The sequence below is a fragment of the Podarcis liolepis genome (genome assembly GCF_965112155.1).
Source record: "Podarcis liolepis genome assembly, chromosome: 7".
In the NCBI taxonomy this organism is placed as follows: Eukaryota; Metazoa; Chordata; class Lepidosauria; order Squamata; family Lacertidae; genus Podarcis; species Podarcis liolepis.
The window spans coordinates 19,158,787-19,176,659 of record NC_139561.1 but is presented as its reverse complement, the minus strand read 5'-3'; the positions used below and the strand labels follow the sequence as shown (position 1 = coordinate 19,176,659).

The following is a 17,873-nucleotide window of genomic DNA, read 5'->3' as shown; positions in this document are numbered from 1 at the left end:
TGCTCGGAAGTTCTCCCACGCCACCAGTTTTGAGAGAGACCCAGATATGACCCACATTAAGACCAAGAAGAGGTTAAAACTCTCCTCTTGCCTCCTCCCCACCCCGTGACTCATGGAACAGTCACTTTTAGTTCTGAAGAAAAGATTTCAAATAGCTTGAACTTTCCCCTCCAAAGTCCCAGCTGCAGCAGATTCTGGGCCACCCCTCCAGTAGATTGGATCACACTCCCATCACCTTCAGCTGTGAGACCTCTCCTATTCTCCATATATATATATATCTAGAGAGAGAGAGAGAGAGGAGGGTCTGCAAAGGTCCAGTTAGCTTTGGTGGTGTGTTACCGGTAGGTTTGTTTGTCTACTTCAGCCATGCCTGCTGATTTCAATGGCACCTGGAACCTTGTCAGCAGTGAGAACTTTGAAGGCTACATGGTGGCCTTAGGTAAGCTGAAATATAGTTTGATTTTTCTCTTCCTCTTTGATTATTTGCTTTATGTTGGAAACTGTTCCTCTGTGTGCAGAATGTCCCCCACCCCGCCCCTTTCCTCAGCCAGAAGCTGTATATGTAGTTGTTTGAACTCTGCAATATATTATGGGTGTTTTGATTTTTGTTTTTATTATAAAAAAAAGTTTGTATCTAATCACTGCTGGTTCTCAACTCTGAGTTCCTTGAGTTATTTACTCAGAAGTAAGGTCTGTTGAATTTGGGGCTTGGCTCCTGAATAAGTATGTGCAGGATTGCTGGTTTCCCTAATGTTGAATTGAGGAATCCAGGCATTCTGTATCTTGGAGGATTAACTACATGTACCGGTATTTCTGAATGGAAGTCCCTTTCCAGGCAAGGAGCTGGAGTTTGTTCTCCCTCCCCTGCTTTGCCATTGTAACAACCCTGTGACGTAGACCTACATCAGTGAGTATAGGAGTTTCTTTTGAAGGAAGAGCTGGGCAAATTCAAAGTCTCCTTCTGTTTCTGTGCAAGGATGTAATTTGCTGGAAACACTTGGTGTTTCAAATAAAGTGAATGCATTTTAAAGGGGAGAGGCCAACACCTTGGTGATCATCTGAGCTTATGTGGAAGTTAATATTATCCAAATTGCTTCTTGGTGTCGCTCTGGGCACACCTGGCCTTCTCAACCTTCATTCTCTAGCTAAAATTAGGGTTACTGTACAGTCTCCTTAGTGAGTTGTCTCAACAACAGTGTTTGGCAACACAAGTGGGTCAGGTCTAGAATGTTTGCAGCCCTGTGCTTATGAAGTATACAAGCTCTTGAACTCAGGGCAGCCAAACACACATGGCTTCCTTTTTTTCACTCAACAACCTTTGTAAGGTATGGTTAGGTTGTGAGAAAATATTGCATAATGAGACCTCAAAGTGGGGAGTTGAACTAGGGCTCTATCATTTCAAATCAAACACAGCAACCGCTATGCCACACTGGCCCCACAGCAGCTACTAGCTCACCTACGTTGACAAAGAACCAATTCCAAGTGGCTAGACCAGTGGTTTTCACCCGGGGGTGCCTTGAAATGATGGTCAGGGGTGCCGCAGGCAACCCTGGCCTCTGTCCCTCTTTTCTTCCCTCCCTCCTCTGATGCCCCCTCATGTCTCTGCCTCCCAAAGGCTTGCACAACTGTTTGTTGCAGCAGCCCTGGCTACAAGCAACACAGGCAAATGGTGCCTTTGGGGCTGGGCAGGGGGTGCTGGTTGCCAGGAGCTGAGGTCGCTCAGAGATGGGGGGGGGGGCTGCAGGGGCTGCCTGGAGGACTTCCAAGAAGAGGGGCTGAGGGACCACTCCACAATCTTCTGTGCCAACCTAAAAGTTTGCAATAATGTTTCCCAATAATTCAGACAACGTCTGACCCATTTATTTTGGCTCAAATGAGTAACCTTATTTCAACACTGGGCTGAAGAAGTTGAGGAATTGATTTCACGCTTGCCACACTTTCCTGAATGAGTTGTTTCAAGAACATGTATTTCTCTCCCACCACCCTCTAAACACTTTTTAACAAAGCTAATTGCTCTCCATCAATCCTAAGGAACGGGTCTTCTTATCAGTCTGCCAACTTCCAGTCTTCAAAGGCAAAAGCCACCAGGGCAGTGGTCTGACCAGGACTCCGATTATCTAGGTTTGGGCAGGTGAGGGGTGGAGTGGGAATTTAGTGGCAAATCTGGAAGTTCAAGATCCCTTCATGATGGTCACAGTCACACCCCTTTTATGACTAGACAGCCTTATAAGATGTATTAGTGATGCCTTGCAACCAGCAATGCAGATGTCACTGTGTTGCCTTTCAGATAGATATACCATTTTCTGGGGAAAGGATTCGAACTGCCCCATTATATTATTTTGTAATGACTTTAAGTTGTGCTTTCTTTGAAGTTCCATTGCACAGAACAGAATATCTGCACCATTCTCTTGAAACGAAAGCACCTTGCGTTTCAGTGTTTATAAGTGCCTGGCTTCTGCAACATGGAAGTGGCATCCATTTCATGCTGATAGGGCAGCTCTGGAAGGCTGCAGGCATGGACCCTGCGACAGAAATAGTAATGGATCTTTGACCCCATCCCCCATGACCCTGGACCACTATACCACTGGGTGGGAAGTAGCAGTTGTGGCATAGCTGAGTGGTAGCATGTCTGCTTTGCATGCTGTTGGTCTTGGGTTCAGTCCCTGGCATCTCCAGGTGTGGCATGGAATTTCCTCTGGCTGATACCTTGGAGAGCTGTTGCCAGTCAGCGTAGATAGTGCTGAGATAGATGGGCCAGTGGTCTGACTCGATAAAAGGCAGCTTCCTGTGATCGGAAAATCAAATGTGTTCTGTCTAAATAACCTGGATGCAACTTCTCTCTGTGCAAAGGTATCGATTTTGCCACCCGCAAGATAGCCAAAATGCTGAAGCCTCAGAAGGTCTTCAAACAAGATGGGGACTCGTTTTCCATCAGCACAACCAGCACTTTCCGCAGCTATTTAGTCGAGTTCAGGATTGGAGAGGAGTTTGAAGAAGACAACAAAGGCTTGGACAATAGAAAATGCAAGGTACTGAGGACTGGAGAAAGCCTCTCTAAGCAGGCAGCTGTAACTGAAATAAACTTGCCATCCTCCCCCCCCCCTCCAGCCAGGAAGGGGTGTGGATGCATGCATGCAGGATGTCCGGGGGGTGGGGGGTGGAGCAGGATCCAATAATTTGTGGTACCCAGTTCTTGCTTATCTATGAGTGCATTGTGATATTATACAAGTATGGGTCAGAACACTGCATAGCCTGACTTTCTGGCCACTATACTGATAAGCTCAGGCTGGTGGACAGCACTGTTAAAAAAGAATCCAAACAAGAGCATCCTGGGTGGTACAATGGGACAGTGCATCTGGCTCTTAACCAGAAGGTTGGTGGTTCGAGCCCACCCAGGGGCAGAATTCCTGCATTGCAGGGGGGTTGGACTAAATAAATAGAATCCAACTCTATGATTCTATTAAAACAACGTGTATTTTCCAGCACTGTCCTCTTATTTTTCAATACTTTGGCTATGTACACACTGCACCTGTGAAGCCTTTCTTCCTCGCTCCAAAGAATTATGGGCACTGTAGTTTAAGGGTTGCTGGGAATCGTGCCCAGAATTCTTTGAGGGAACGAATGTGCTTCATCAAGGTGTACACACCAGAACCTTTTTTGCTCTTCTGTTCATCTGGATGCTACTTTCAAGAACCCTTAGCTTGCATTAATTGTTATGGGCTTATTGTAAGCTGCCCTGTTAGAAGGTGGGGCATAAAGCTAAACGTCATAAACAGGGCCAAGCTAGCCATTGTTGGGGTGGGAGCAAAATGGTGGGCCTATGGAAAGTGTTTCTGACATGAAGACAGTGGAGTTGGGTTAATTGAAATGGATAGGGCACTGCCCCACCAACCTTGGACTGCCCTCAGACAGCCCACCCCTATGTGCCTCACAGACAGTTTGGAGGGTGGCCCTGTCTGTTATCTTCCTTCTCCTTAGTCTCTGTGTTGCCCTTGTATAATTTGTTGACCCTTGGAGCAGAACCTGAGAGATCAACTGCGCCTTGAATATTTTTGACCCTTCTCCTCCCCTGCAGAGTGTGGTTAACTGGGATGGTGACAAGATTGTTTGTGTCCAGACTGGAGAGAAGAAGAACAGAGGCTGGACCCACTGGATTGAAGGAGATGACCTGTACTTGGTAAGTTGTTACAGGGGTGTATAGCTAGGGTTGCTTTGAAGGTAAGCCAGCTAGATAGATAGATACTCTGGAGCCAGGGGATGTTGACTCTGTATGCTTTGCATATGGGTCTTCCTATTTGAAGGCCCCCCCCCTATCACCACACCTCAGCCATGTTTCATGCTTGAGATAGCCAGTGAGTCCTCTGGCCTACTCTCCCCTGTCCCCCTGCCCAATGTGAGCAGCCAGGGGCTTTTAACAGCTGTTGCATCAATAGCTTGTGTGTTCTTCACTTGGGATGGGAGTTGGCAGCCAAGGTCTCTGCTATTTATATGCACTGGGGAGAGAGCTAATGAGCCTTTTGCCTCGGTGGGATTGAGTTGGCCAATGGGTAAAGACTAGGCTACTGCTACATTTAGGTCAAAAATCTGCTTTGCATGCAGAAGATCCCAGGTTCATTCCCCAGCAACTCCAGGTAGGGCTGGGAGAGACTTCCTGTCTAAACCCCTGGAGAGCTGCTACCAAACAGTGTAAGCAATACTGAACTAGATGGACCTGTGGGTTGTATTTGGTGTACAGCAGCTTCATGTTCTCTTGTTCCTAACGGATGTCTCCTTGTGCAGGAACTCCGATGTGAAGACCAAGTAAGCAGGCAGGTTTTCAAGCGAGCGTGAAGTTGATTCCTGCGATACCCCCCAAATGACAACAGCGCAGAGAACCACGTACAGGAGCGTTTATGCATAGCGGCACTTCAGACGTGGAGTGCTAACTGAAAAGGCAGCTTTACAGGTCAAACCTTCCTCCTCCACCCCTGGTGCTCTTTTTGTAATAGCGTTTCAACCTGATCCTTTGGAACAAACGTAACTGTTAACCTGCACTAACCATGTAACTTCATTAAAAAAAAAAAGACTGTTTGCAATACTACTTAGGAGTCTACAGCTTTTTGTTAAGAGTACAGTGGTGCCCCGCAAGACAAATGCCTCGCAAGACAAAAAACTTGCTAGACGAAAGGTTTTTCCGTTCGCGATTTGCCTCGCAAGACGAATTTCCCCTATGGGCTTGCTTCGCAAGACGAAAACGTCTCGCGACTTTTTTTTTCTTTGACTAAAAACAAAGACATGTTTTGTTTATAAAGTTAATTTATTTTCCCTTAAATTTTTGAACTGCTCTTTACAGTATGTGTGACTTTAAAGAGCAGTTAATAAACTGTTGTTGTACCAAATTTGGCTTTGTTTGGACTTTTTTTGACCATAGGAACGCATTAATTGATTTTCAATGCATTCCTATGGGATTTCGTGCTTCGCAAGACGAAAAATTCGCTAAACAACAAAAATTGCGGAACGAATTAATTTCGTCTTGCGGGGCACCACTGTACTGTACTTTTTTTCTAAAAATGCCCTTTGGGGATATAAGACTATATATGTGGAATTCTCGGTTGCAGGTGTGTGTATACCTATGCTAGCTGCACACCATACATTCAAAGCACCGCTTTAAATATCCATGGCTTTCCCCCAAATATTTTTGGGAGGTGCAGCTTAAGTGTCTGGGACTTGCAGGGTTCTGACCAGTGTGTGACAGGGGCAGGGGGCTGGAGCGGCCAGCGATTTACGAGGTTTTGTGCCACCCACAAGGTAGTAGCCAGGGCAGGAGGAAGGGGAAGAGTCTGAGTGATCAGAAGCAAGTGTTTGGAGGGGGTGGGTGCAGCACATGGTCAAAGCAGAGGAGGAAGTTGTTCAGGTGAGGAGTGGTCCAGTTGAATCCCCTCTGTCCCCTGCCCTGCTGTCTCCTAGGAGCAGGAGGGGCTTGAAAAGGCAACCACAACAGCAACTTCCATGTAGAAGTGTTTGCACGCACTCCCTCAGATGAAGCGATTTAAGCCTGGGAGAGGGGTGCCTGGTCCCGCTGTGGCTTTAACTGTTCAGCCAGAGCACAAGCCTGAGAAAGTTAATGCCAGCTACATAGCTACAAGAAGTATGTGTTTATTTTCTGAACACCTTAGGAACTGCTTTGGTCAAGAAAGAATTAAACCACTGGCCATTCTCCCTCCTTGCTGGGTGTTCACAGGACACTGAGAATGCTGAGCATTGTTAGGAGACCCCTATTCCCCTCACAGAGCAGCAATCCCCAGAGTATTTTCACAACCAATCCATCTCTCTCTCTCTCTCTCTCTCTCTCTCTCTCTCTCTCTCTCTCTCTGTGTGTGTGTGTGTGTGTGTGTGTGTGTGTTTGCCTCTGGCCCTGCCTTCCATTAGGTATGTGGCCTTTCCCTCATGTGCGACCAAAGCCAACGTGGCCCTCAGGCTGGAAAATACTCTGCACCTCTGCTTTAAGGCAAATCAAGCATTACATGATGAGAAACTCAATAAGCTAGTTGCTGGTGAATTAACTTTTCTGCAGAAATTTCTGATCACCAGACAAGGCCCCGCAGCTCATTATTTCTTAGTACAAGTTGGTAGAAGCTTGAGATGGATGCAAGTTGTGACCCACAGTTTGGCAATACCTTTAATAGGACTAACCAAAATATCTTAACTGTGGCAAGCTTTTGAGGACCTTTGGGGCTCTTCAGCACAAGTCATGCCCCCATTGCAAAATTTAAAGCACATGTCCTGCCCCCTGCCCAAACACAAAAGAATCCCATTATTTCCTAAGAGAGTTGGGAAGATCTATGAGGGGGAAGCTACAGCTCCCAAGATTTTTTAGGGGAAGCAGTATGCTTTAAATGTATATATAGTGTGAATGTGACCACAGCCTCTCTTGGAGGAAGGAAAAAACCCAGCAGTTCAGTGTCCTTGCCATTAGGTGGCACCTCTGCTACGTTATGGAAAGAAACTCGGCTAGAGATTTTTGGAAGTGTTGTGAACAGATGACTGAGTCGTTCGGACTACCTTGAAGAACCTTCCTTAAACTAACAAGCAGCTTAAGTCCCTGCATTTTTTTAATAACAGAAGAGCATGTCTTTGACTTCATTTCCTCCCCCCCCCATTGTGCTTTGAGAGAAGTTTGTTTTTTAAAAAAATCAGGTATTTAAAAAAACACGCTCTTATATGCAAGGGTGGGGTTTGCTTTGACGTGTACATAAGCACTGACACAGCACACAAGGCTGCAGCAACTAAGAAAGATGTTTGTTTTCCAGTAAACATCAGAGGGCACCACTGGCTTAATTCACACTGAGTGATAGTGTGGTGGCTTTTCCTGTGGGTCAATGGCCCTTTATAGAACAAAGGTACCATCACCCCATATTAACAGATGATAAAATCGGTTTTGGACTACTGTATGACCTGACTGAATGTGCCTCCATGTAAAAACTGCCCAATTAATTTTCCTCCAGATAAATTAGGCACTATACTGTACAGACTTACCTAGTTGCGGAGTAATTGACAGAGTTGAACTGATGTACATAAGCACTCCAATAATTGAGGTTTTATTTAGTGCTGGTGTTGCTCACAGTAAAACCACTGACAATGAATATGAATAATTTAGGTCCATTAGTTTCAACAGGTGTACTTTGACTATAACTTAGTGTGGTATTACCCTTAGTGTTCAAGGGTGTGCCTCTCAGACCCTTTGGTTTTTTACCCCCTTTGCACAGAGCAAAGTCCTGTTTTTTATTTAAGCACTGTATACATGTCCTGTCATTCGGCAGCACATTCCCCCACTCTCAGGCTGGTTCACCGTTTCTTTTTGCTTATTAAGTGAATAATTAAAACAAAAAACCAAATAACATGACAAGAGCATAAAACAGTGAGGGGGGAGTGGCAGGTTAAAAGCAATCCAAATCACATTTTCAAAAGCTTGGGATCAAGAAAAGGTCTTCACATGATGAAATGAGTGTCAGGCAACCTTCTTTGGGATTAGGGATGAAGAGGCGTGGGTACCACAGTTGATAAGGCCTTTTCACCCTGTGGCTGTTGCTGGCTTATTCTCAGGGTTTATATTATTAAACCTATATTACTCACAGATGTCATGGGTTTCTCCCTGCCAGCTCCCAGTGGTTAGGATCAAAAGGGTCATCTAGTCCAACCGCCACCCCGCAATGCAAGAATCTTTTGCTCAATATGGGGCTTGAACCCACAACCCTGAGATTAAGAATCTCCTGCTCTACAAACTGAACTACCAAGGCAGACAAGGAATCTTTAAAGGTCCAAACAGGCTCCTTTACTGTACTCTTTCTGTTGCTTATGACTACTTTCGTTGTTTGTAACTGCGTATTCCCCACCCCAATGTTGTGAGCTACCTTTAGCATGGTTTCACCCATGGAAAAGCAGCATACGACCAAAATTGTGCATGTATGAATAGCTTTTGTAGTACGGAAACCTCACGGGACTCGAATCAGACAATATTGCACCACATCGCCACCCCACAAGCGCGCCTCAGGATGATCCCTCCCCGGCAAATAAAAACAAGGATTGAAATATTGATTTGTTAAATATCCACTGTTGGGAGCATAGATGGAACCGAGTGTGAAAGCGTTCCCCCGCATCTAAGACACGGGAAACAAAAATAAAAGGACTACTGGGGGCTTCAAGCATTTTATTACCAATTTATTCCAATTTTGCTGGAATTTTTATTTTGGCTTGTTAACGTGCATAATCGTCCAAAAATACATTGTTATTCAAGTAAATGAAGAGTTTCGAGTCCTATCGCTCTGCCTTTGCAGCCCCTCCCCCAGCTCTCTTTCCCGCTTCAGCAAAAGCTTTCCTCCACGCCATTCATCGCAGCATTTCGCGCCTGCCCCGCCCCTGTTGCTATGGCGCAACCAAACAGGCCCCACCTCCCGCTTTTAGTCCCTCCCACCCCGAGCTTAGCTTCTTGTAGTAGGTGACAGTGATTGGGGGCGGGCAAGCGGCGGAGGCCTCCCCTCCCTCTTCTCATTGGTCAGTACCAGGGCGCACGCGGGGACGCTTCGGCCTGTGACCGAAAGACGATGAAGGGTGGAGCGGCGGCGGCGCGGGTGCAAGGAGGAGGAGGAGGCGTGTCATCCGCAGCGCGTGGACTGCTGGGCGGGAGAAGGCGGAGGCTCTTTCTCATTGCACCTCCCTCTCTGCTCCACGATTGGGCGCCTTCCCTGCGCTCGTTGGGCTGGTTGGTGGGAGGAGCCTCCTCTCTCTTTGGCCTCCCGCACTTAAAGCGCGCGAGCGCCCGGACGCACGGACGCGTAAGCTCTGGTTGGCTGGCTATCTTGCAGCCGTACGCAAAGAGGCGTGCGGAGAACCGCTTGGAGGAGAGAGAGCGCGCGCGCGCGAGGGAGAGGAGGGGAGAGGTCACGTGATCCGACGCCAAGATGGCCGCCGCTGCCTCCTTGTTTTGATGAATAATCTCTGTGTGGGGAGGCAGAAGCAGCTTCTGCAGCAGCTGAGGGAGAAGAGTGTGAAGGGGCAGCTCTGAGGGGAGTGTGTTGGTGTCTTGCCGAGAGGTGTAAGGCCAGTCATTGGCGCGGGCTTTCCCCACCACCACCCTCCTTCCACACTACCTCCTTTTCTCTGCAGCCCCAGCCAAGCCAGGCACCTGGAGAATTCAAGGGGCTGAGGTGGAAGAGAAGGTGGCTTAAGCTGGGGCCGCGTGCCAGACGAAAGGGAGGCAGCTGGCTAAACTGGGGCTTCAGGTTAGGCAGCCGACTAAGAGGGGACTGTTGTAATATATAGCTGGTGGCAGGGCGCTGTATTCATATATCTATCTATTGAATATACTGTATAGGAGCCAGCAAGCAGCTTGGGGCTTCTAGCAGAGGGAGAAAGAGCGGGACCTATCTTATGTGTATATATGGGACTAATAGGGTTTCCTGGGTATACGGAAGGCAGCCTGCGATTGGGAACTGGGGGTAGTCAGCAAGCGGAAGGCTCTCTGCCGTGTTTGGTGGACGGTGAGCAATAGGAGCCTCTTGTGATACGAGGCGGTATCTAGCTGACCTGGGAAGCTTTCAGGGTTTGTAGGAAGGTCCATAACAGGCGGCAGGGTGCCACTGAGGCTTTAGGACAACTGGGGGACAGTGAGCAGCGAGTTTGCTGGGATCGGTCGGAGGCTGCTTGGTGGGGCGCCTGGAGTGTGGAGAAAAAAGGTCAGTGGGACCCAAGGCAGGAAGCAGGAGCTAGGATCCTAGGGGGTTATCGGCAGCCTGTGGAGGGAGGCTTTTAAAGCTGGGGCTACCAAGGAGATAGCTTCAGGTACAGGAAGGGGTAAGGCCTGGAGGTTTAGTGGTGAGATAGGAGTGGCTTATGCGTGTGTTCATAATCATTTAGTTGACTAGCAAACCAGAGAGAAACAGAGAAAGAGCAGGGGAAGTATATTCTGTGGTGGTGGTCTTTACCTCTGACTATGCAATTCTGAAACGTCCCTAGGGAAAGAGGCAGCACGACAGGATTTCCCTTAAAGACACTCTCTCCCACAAGCACGCCCCTCAAGGGAAGTACAGAGCTCCCCTTCCCCCAAACTCCTTTCACCATTAAGAGGAAAACAATGGAGGAGCTGAGCGCTGATGAGGTGAGTTTAAGGATTGTTGACTGAACAGCGGATGATGTGGGAAGGGAGGTTGGGCACCAGGATGTATCCTGCAGGTAAATGGTTCTACTGAAGGGGGTTTGCCATGGGGATTTGTGGAGTCCCACAATTTCTGCAAAGTGAATAAATTTGTATGTGGACCTTGGGGACCAGAGTTCAAGTCATCACTCAGCTATGAAACTTGCTGGGTGACCTTGGGCCAGTCACTTGTCTGTTTGCCTAACCTACCTTGCAGTGTTGTTGTGGAGATAAAATGGGGGGAGGGGAACTATATGTTTGGGAAGGAGTTTTGATTCCCTAGCTAGAGTGCTGAAATGGCTCTGGATATAAACGTAGTAAATGATAACAGATTAGTTTTGCTATTTTGGATAAATGCACTATTAATATAAATGCACTAGTAATATAATGTTCTTGTGTTGCATTTTCTCCCCGCCACTTTTTGGACACACCTCACCCTACTTAAGTCTGCAATTATATAGAGGGTGGGGTTGTTTTTAATCCCTTCTTTTCTTCATAGCTGAGTATTCACCTATGTTCACACATGTCAGATTTTTCTTACTTGGAGAGAGAAACTTTTTTAAAGTGTGTTTTGGTTTATTGAATGTCTAAAGCTTGACAGTACTTTGTGCTTAAAGGGAACTTTTCAATTTACATTATTTGATACTGAGGGATAGATAGCTATTTCCCCATTGGGGTGGCATACTACCAGGGCCATTTTTAGGTCTTTGTTCACATAACGTTTTGGACTTCTCCTTTGTCCAAGTTGTATATGAAAGAAAGGTGTATGTGGGGACACACAACAGGTCTCCTCAACAGAAGCATGTAAATGTTAGGCTTCTATTTAAAGCTTTGGTTTCAAATTCAGAGTTGTAGGTTTTTTTCAGGTGGGAACCCACAGTGTGAGAGGTGCTAGTATGATTGCTTATGGAATGATTCTAGGGTTGTTGGATACTGTCCTGGTGAGGTGTTTCTTGAGAGTACTTCCTGTCTTACTAAGAGGATGTCCTGTGTTTTATTCAGACTTAATTGTGAAGTTTAAACAAAAACAATTTAAACTTCAAAAAATAACCACAATGAGGGAATCTTTTCCATCTACACATTGATATTTCCATCTTGTTTAATTCCAGTCTTTCATGATATCTCTCTCTCTCTCTCTCCCTCCATCCTTTCCCCTTCTGCCAGGGTGGTATTTTGTTGCTTTTTTAAACAAAAAACAAGAATTTTTGGATCTTATTCATTGCAGAAGCATTCACAACTACTTAATCAGTTAATCAGTTGCTTTATACCAGCAAGCTCTTTCTGCACACTTTGACACATTGGTAGTACATTGGCCCAAGGTAAGGCCATGTGAGCTTTTTTTATATTGTAGTTTTGATGTAGGTGAAAATACTTTGAGAAGCTAGCTTGGATGCTTTCATAACTTGCCATGAAGCAGGCTTTCCCCATGTGAGTAATCTGTCTTTTTTATTTATTTTAAAATAGCTTTTAAACTGCCCTTCATGCACAGAAATACTGGATCAAAATAGTGAATACAAAATCGTCAAATCATTTAAAAGAAGCAAGAAGGTGCAGTAGAAACGCCTTCAAACAAATAAAGTACCTAAAAACAACTGAATATTTTAAGCCAAGCATGTACAAAGAAGTCCATTTCAAGGGCATAATTTGGCCCGCTAGTCGATTTAATCCGGCTCCTGCCGCAGTTTATTTCCTGGGGTAAAATCCTAAAAAAGCCTCAACTTCAATCTTAAAAAAAAAAGCTCAACAACTTTGGTCGGTCCTCATGGCCCTCTTTGAAAAAAGTTTGGACAACACTGGTTTAAGCCGTTATTACAGTTATTAGATTTCTTCCCTGTACCACACCTTGAGGTTCCAGGGCAAGTTGTGACAATTTAAACATACACTAATAAAATAAGTTAAAAGAATTTTATTTATTCATTTGTTATTTTATTAGGAGTTCGAAAGCCCGTCAAACTGCAAGTAGATAAATAGGGGGAAGGTAAACGGCGTTTCCGTGCGCTGCTCTGGTTCGCCAGAAGCGGCTTAGTCATGCTGCCCACATGACCTGGAAGCTGTACCTCGGCCAATAAAGCGAGATGAGCACCGCAACCCCAGAGTCGGTCACGACTGGACCTAATGCGCAGGGGTCCCTTTACCTTTACCTTGTTATTTTATACATTTCTATACTGCCCTTCATTTGAGGATCCCTGAACCTCTCTGGGGAGAGCATTCCACAAATGGGGAACCACTGCAAAAAAGGCCTGTTACTGTGATCTCTTGTGGATAAGAGTCTCCGATGGTGATTGCAGAGTCTGGGTCGGTTCATTGGGAGAGAGGTGGTCCTTGAGGTATTGTGGTCCAGAGCCATGTAAGCCTTTATAAGTAAAAACCAGCACTTTGAATTGGGCTCAGAAACTATTGTGGTCAAGAGAATATGGTGGGAAACTGAAAATGCCAGAGCACATAAATAAGTCTTGTTATCAGCACTGGACTGATAACTTTAGTGCCAGTCATGCATATCAAAGAACAGCATTCCACAGATGGTGCCTCACCATGGAGAAGGAATTATTCCATATCATTACATAGTGAGTTTCTAATGGTGGAATATGGAAATGTGCTTCCACCAAAAGTCTCAAGACATGGGCAGGCTGGTTATAAGGAGAGGTACTCCTTCAAGTGTTTGAGTCCTGAGCTCTTCACGGCTTTAAAGATGAGCATAGCATTTACTATATGTAGTTCCTGCTTTTTACCATTTTTTTCAAGGTAGTTCACAAAAAAAATAAAATTAAATTAAAACTGGAGTTGGTGATGACAAAAATAAGGGAAATATATAAAATAGTGGCACTGTCAAAACTCTGGAAATCTCAGGTATAATTAAAATAGAAAAGGCACAGTGAAATAAGGTCTTTACTCCTTTCTGAATGAGAGAAATTGTGTGTGTTCCTGACTGTAAGTAGGAGTGAATTCCATAATTTTGGAGCCACCATGAGACAGCACTGCTTTTACCGCACCCCAAACAGGTTCCTGCCTCTTTTCATAGGCTTGAATTTGGTAGCTGGTGCGTACAGTAAAACTCTCCACCGCAACCCGCGGACAGGCTATTCCCGTGCTGTCTGCGTTACAATAAAGGAGAGACAAAGTTTTTTTTTTTAAAGGACTGCTTTTCATGAATAAAGTTCCTAACTGATGGAACATCATGGGACATGGCCTGAATTGTTCAGACTGCAAATTCTCACCAGCTGTGTCCAATGGAACATACTTCCAAGTGCACAGACATGGGCTTGCACTAAAATTCAAGAAACAAAGAATGGGCTGCCAATCTGGAGTAGCAGTACACTGACCACATAGAATTAATTCTAGTGTTATCTTAGTTTGCCTTGATGTTAGAATTGAGCAGACTTGGTTTGAAGGCAATCTGGGTTAGAGAGAGGGGAGGAAGATATAAGTGAGACCATGCCACATTTTCAGTCTTCCAAACTTTGGTTTGGAGAATGCTAACATGACATCTAAATTCAGCCCTTTTTGTGAATTACCTTTATTGGTTGCTTGAATATTCATAGAGGGCAGCAGTTTGGAGGCTTGAAACTATGTGTTATCTACTTACAGGTTTGCCAATGGCAACGAGAAATACACAACTCCCACCCCACTTTTTCAGTAAAACCTTGCTAGGGAATGAGTGAAGATGGGGGCCATAGGGCCTAGGCAATGGTAAAATGTGTGGTTTGAACACAGAAAGTCCCAGGTTCAATTCCCTGCATCTCCAGTTAGGGCTGGAACCTCTGAAACCTTGAAGAGCTGTTGCCAAACAGTATAGAATAGATAGACAGTGCTGAATTAGATGGATCAATAGTCTGACTTGGTATAAGGTAGCTTCCTGTGTTCATATTACATGCACTGGAGAAGTAGTTTGAAAGTTAAACTTCATTGGCTAGTAGAAACAATGATTGGCTACTAAACCAAACCAAAATGTCTGGACGCTTGGGTTTGCTTTGTGCAGGTGTATGTGGGGGTGCAGTAAGTCAGCCCCTTGGTGGCCTGCTATATCATAAGAGCAAATTAGTGGCTTTTATATACCAAATATGGAACTTGATTTGGGTTCCCTTTAGTACTTAGAATTTGAACATTTCCCTATAGGATACATTGAAAGATAATTGTCAAGGCAGTAGAGTAAATTTCCCTGTTGACCTTTGGCATTCATTTTTCTAAAGTATGTCTATTATGAGCATCTGTTGGGCATGGTTTTAGGTCCAGACTGTTTGCTATTTAGGTCACACCATGTATCATGTTTTGAGGTGATGTAGAATCTTGGGAATCAAGTTTTTCTCCCCTGTTTAAAAAAATGAGTTTCTTGTCTTCATTGTTGTGGAAATCCATCTGCATATTTTTTGGGTTCATTTCTGGATCCAGTTCAAGGTTTTCACATTAGTGTTTAAAGCCCTAAATGACTCAGACCCCCAATACCTGAAAGACCACCTCCTTCCCTACAGATCTTCTCAGGTGCAAAGTTCATGGGGGATGGGGCTCTTTCGTGGTTCCGCTGCCTTCAGAAGCAGTGGTGGCAGCAGCCTGGGAGAGGCCTTCTCTGTGGCAGCCCCTAAGTTGTGCAAAATGACGTCACGCACATGCGTGGAAGCGGTGAAACGTGGCACGTGCAGACGCGCAGTCGTGTGTTACTTTCATTTTAGGATGCAAACGGGGCTCTGGAACGGATCCCATTTGCATCCAGAGGTACCACTGTACCCCCATTTTCCATGTGGGAAAGGGTATATCATCATCTGTTGCCCAAGGATCTGTATTGGGACTGGCAAATTTTAATGACTTAAATAATGAACATGTTGGTGGAGGTTGTATCTACTCTGGGTAGTCCCACTGAAATGGATACACATGACTAAAGTCCAGTAATTTCAAAAGGTCTACTTTGAGTAGAATTTAGCTGGATGCCACCACCATTGAGGTGTCCCAGGTTTCCAAATAACACCAAATTGTTTTAGCTGGTAAATAAAATTGAAAAGTGAGAAAAGGAGAATAAATTGGCAAATTCGGTTCATTGTAGGTAGGTGTGAAGTGATGCATATTTGGGGCAAGCCAAATATCTGTATAAGCTGATGGGGGGTCTTACTATCCATGAAAGGGATCGTGGGGTCATGGTGGACAGATCACTAGAAACAGCCACTCAGACTGTGGAAATGCTGAAAAATGCAAATTTCTTTTTAGGGATCATTAGGAAGGGGGATTGAAAACTGCCATTGCTGTAGTGCTTTTATACAAACCAGTACCGCAACCATTCTTGGGATACTGTTTATAGTTCTAGTTGCTGCATTTCAAAAATATATTGTAGAGCTACACTAAGGGAGCCAGAATGATCGAGGGGCTGGAGTCAACAGGATAAGAGCCTAGGAAAAGTCAAGTAAAAGGGAGACATGATAGAGGTGTATAGAATTTTGTATCATGAAGAGAAAGTGGGTGGGAGTTATCCAGTGAAACTAAATAGGAACTTCATCTGATCAAAGGGCTGCCTGGTCCAATATTCTGGTTCCCAGCATGGCCAACAGAAAGCCCATGCACAGGACAGGAAGGCAGTCACTGCTCTCACTCTGGTACCCCAGCACAGGTATCCAGAAGCACAACACCTCTGCTCTTAGAGGTAGCATATCACCTTAAGGACATGAAGCAAGGAAGAGCCTGACCCTCCATAAAGACATTTCATCCATTACAAAGCTGTCCAAGTTGATGGCCATCACTACCTCTTTGTAGTAGAGAATTCAACAGTTTAACTACCTGACACTGTGTGACAAAGTCCTTCGTTTTATCTGTCATGAATCTCCCATTCCCATACCCTTGCAGACTCCTGTTCTTTTAAAGGAATTCCTGTATTTTACAAAACCTGTAATACCTTTAATAATGAGGTGGTGACAAATCAATGCAAATCTGCAAATCAAGAACTCATTTGTAAAACAAGCCTACTAGCATATACCTCAGCTACGTAATCTCTGTGGAAATGTATTTTTTAAAAACAACAACAACAACAATGATAAGTTTATGGAATCCTACTATAGCAATGAGCTGCAACATTTATGATCCTTTTTCTCTGTTGGTGTGTGTGTGCCTGTGTCGCTTACATGCTCTGTGCCATCTGTGGAGATCATATTGCAACAACTGACATCTTTATGCAAAGTCATTCAGTATATTCCAAAACATCACAATGTTGTTTTGCGTGTTGAAGGTAATGATTTAGCAATCCTTTGATGTTGCAATAGGAATTTGGTGATGCGTGTGATGCCAGTGGCTAGGGTGTACTTCTTGTGAGCTGGGAATGACTAAGGAAGGACTACAGTTCTCACCAGACACTGGGAGACACTGATGGTAATGCTAAAGAGGCGAGACACTTAGTTTGGAAGTATGTTAATTGTCACTGGAATAATAGGCCAATTGCATTCAGGTGATGAGGACTTTTGACATATTTTAGCTTAAGCCACTTGGTTTAAGCCTGATTATATCACTGTTAATGTAAGCCATTGGCACCAGAAATGCTGTGTAATCAAGCCAGGTTATACAATATATAGAATTTGATTTATGACAAGGACTTGACCTTTTAAAGCATTAATAAAGTTTCTGTAAAGTCCCCACCCCCCTTTTCTCTCAGTGCAATTTTGCTTTAAAAAGAATACAGATAGTTTGCAGGCTTACTTTGCTGTTTCTTGAGTCAGGATTCATTCTGTCTCCTAACCTGGTGTGGTATCTTGTTTTGAATCCCACCCATGCACAGGTCAACAGGCATGGAAACTGACCCTTACCTGTGGCAAATAATAATTGCCTTCAGGCTGTTGGGTAGGATTTTTTGTTTGTTTGTAAACTTGAAGTTATTCATGCTACAGAGATGAAAGCCTTGTTACACACAGGAAGGTGAGCTATATCACATGCAATAGACTTGATTTTAGAGCCACAGCACATCCATAGGATGCTGCCATATACTGAGTCAGAGCAATGGCCCATCTTGATCAATTTTATCTACACTGATTGTTAGTGCACTCCATGGTTTCAGTCAAAATGCCCTCCTCAGCCCTACCTGGAGATGCCAGGGATTTTACCTGGGACCTTCTGCATGCAAAGCAGATATTCTGCCACTGAGATAGGGCTCTTTCCCTCAATGACAATTAGGTACGCAGTGTAAAACAAAATAGCATCTTTCAGACAGCTGTCTTAAGGTAGGGCTAGCCAATGTTGG

At 44.8% G+C, this 17,873-nt stretch overlaps 2 protein-coding genes across 4 annotated transcripts in view; both read left to right on the top strand.

The window, feature by feature from the left end:
* Nucleotides 1–135: 135 nt before the first annotated feature.
* On the top strand, nt 136–5,070 carry RBP7 (retinol binding protein 7). Its single transcript, XM_083514534.1, has 4 exons — nt 136–439; nt 2,851–3,029; nt 4,076–4,177; nt 4,780–5,070. The coding sequence occupies exons 1-4, from the start codon at nt 367–369 to the stop codon at nt 4,828–4,830; spliced, it is 405 nt and encodes a 134-aa protein (XP_083370660.1). The 5' UTR covers nt 136–366; the 3' UTR covers nt 4,831–5,070.
* A 4,158-nt stretch (nt 5,071–9,228) lies between these two features.
* UBE4B (ubiquitination factor E4B) overlaps nt 9,229–17,873 on the top strand; it is a 67,598-nt gene continuing 58,953 nt past the window's right edge. The window contains exons 1-2 of one of the 3 annotated variants that reach the window (XM_083512842.1): nt 9,229–9,311; nt 10,492–10,633. In XM_083512842.1, coding sequence (XP_083368968.1) covers nt 10,610–10,633 — 24 coding nt within the window. In that variant the 5' untranslated portion in view covers nt 9,229–9,311; nt 10,492–10,609. Of the gene's footprint in view, nt 9,759–10,491; nt 10,634–17,873 lie in introns of all 3 variants that reach the window. The other 2 variants (XM_083512841.1, XM_083512839.1) reach the window with 2 other exon arrangements.

What these genes read in the sequence shown, in the direction of transcription:
- RBP7 (XM_083514534.1), top strand. Translation starts at nt 367, where the DNA reads ATGCCTGCTGATTTCAATGGCACCTGGAACCTTGTCAGCAGTGAGAAC. An exon ending in TGGACAATAGAAAATGCAAG is followed by an intron (nt 3,030 to 4,075) that starts GTACTGAGGACT and finishes CCTCCCCTGCAG; the next exon opens with AGTGTGGTTAACTGGGATGG. An exon ending in AAGGAGATGACCTGTACTTG is followed by an intron (nt 4,178 to 4,779) that starts GTAAGTTGTTAC and finishes CTCCTTGTGCAG; the next exon opens with GAACTCCGATGTGAAGACCA.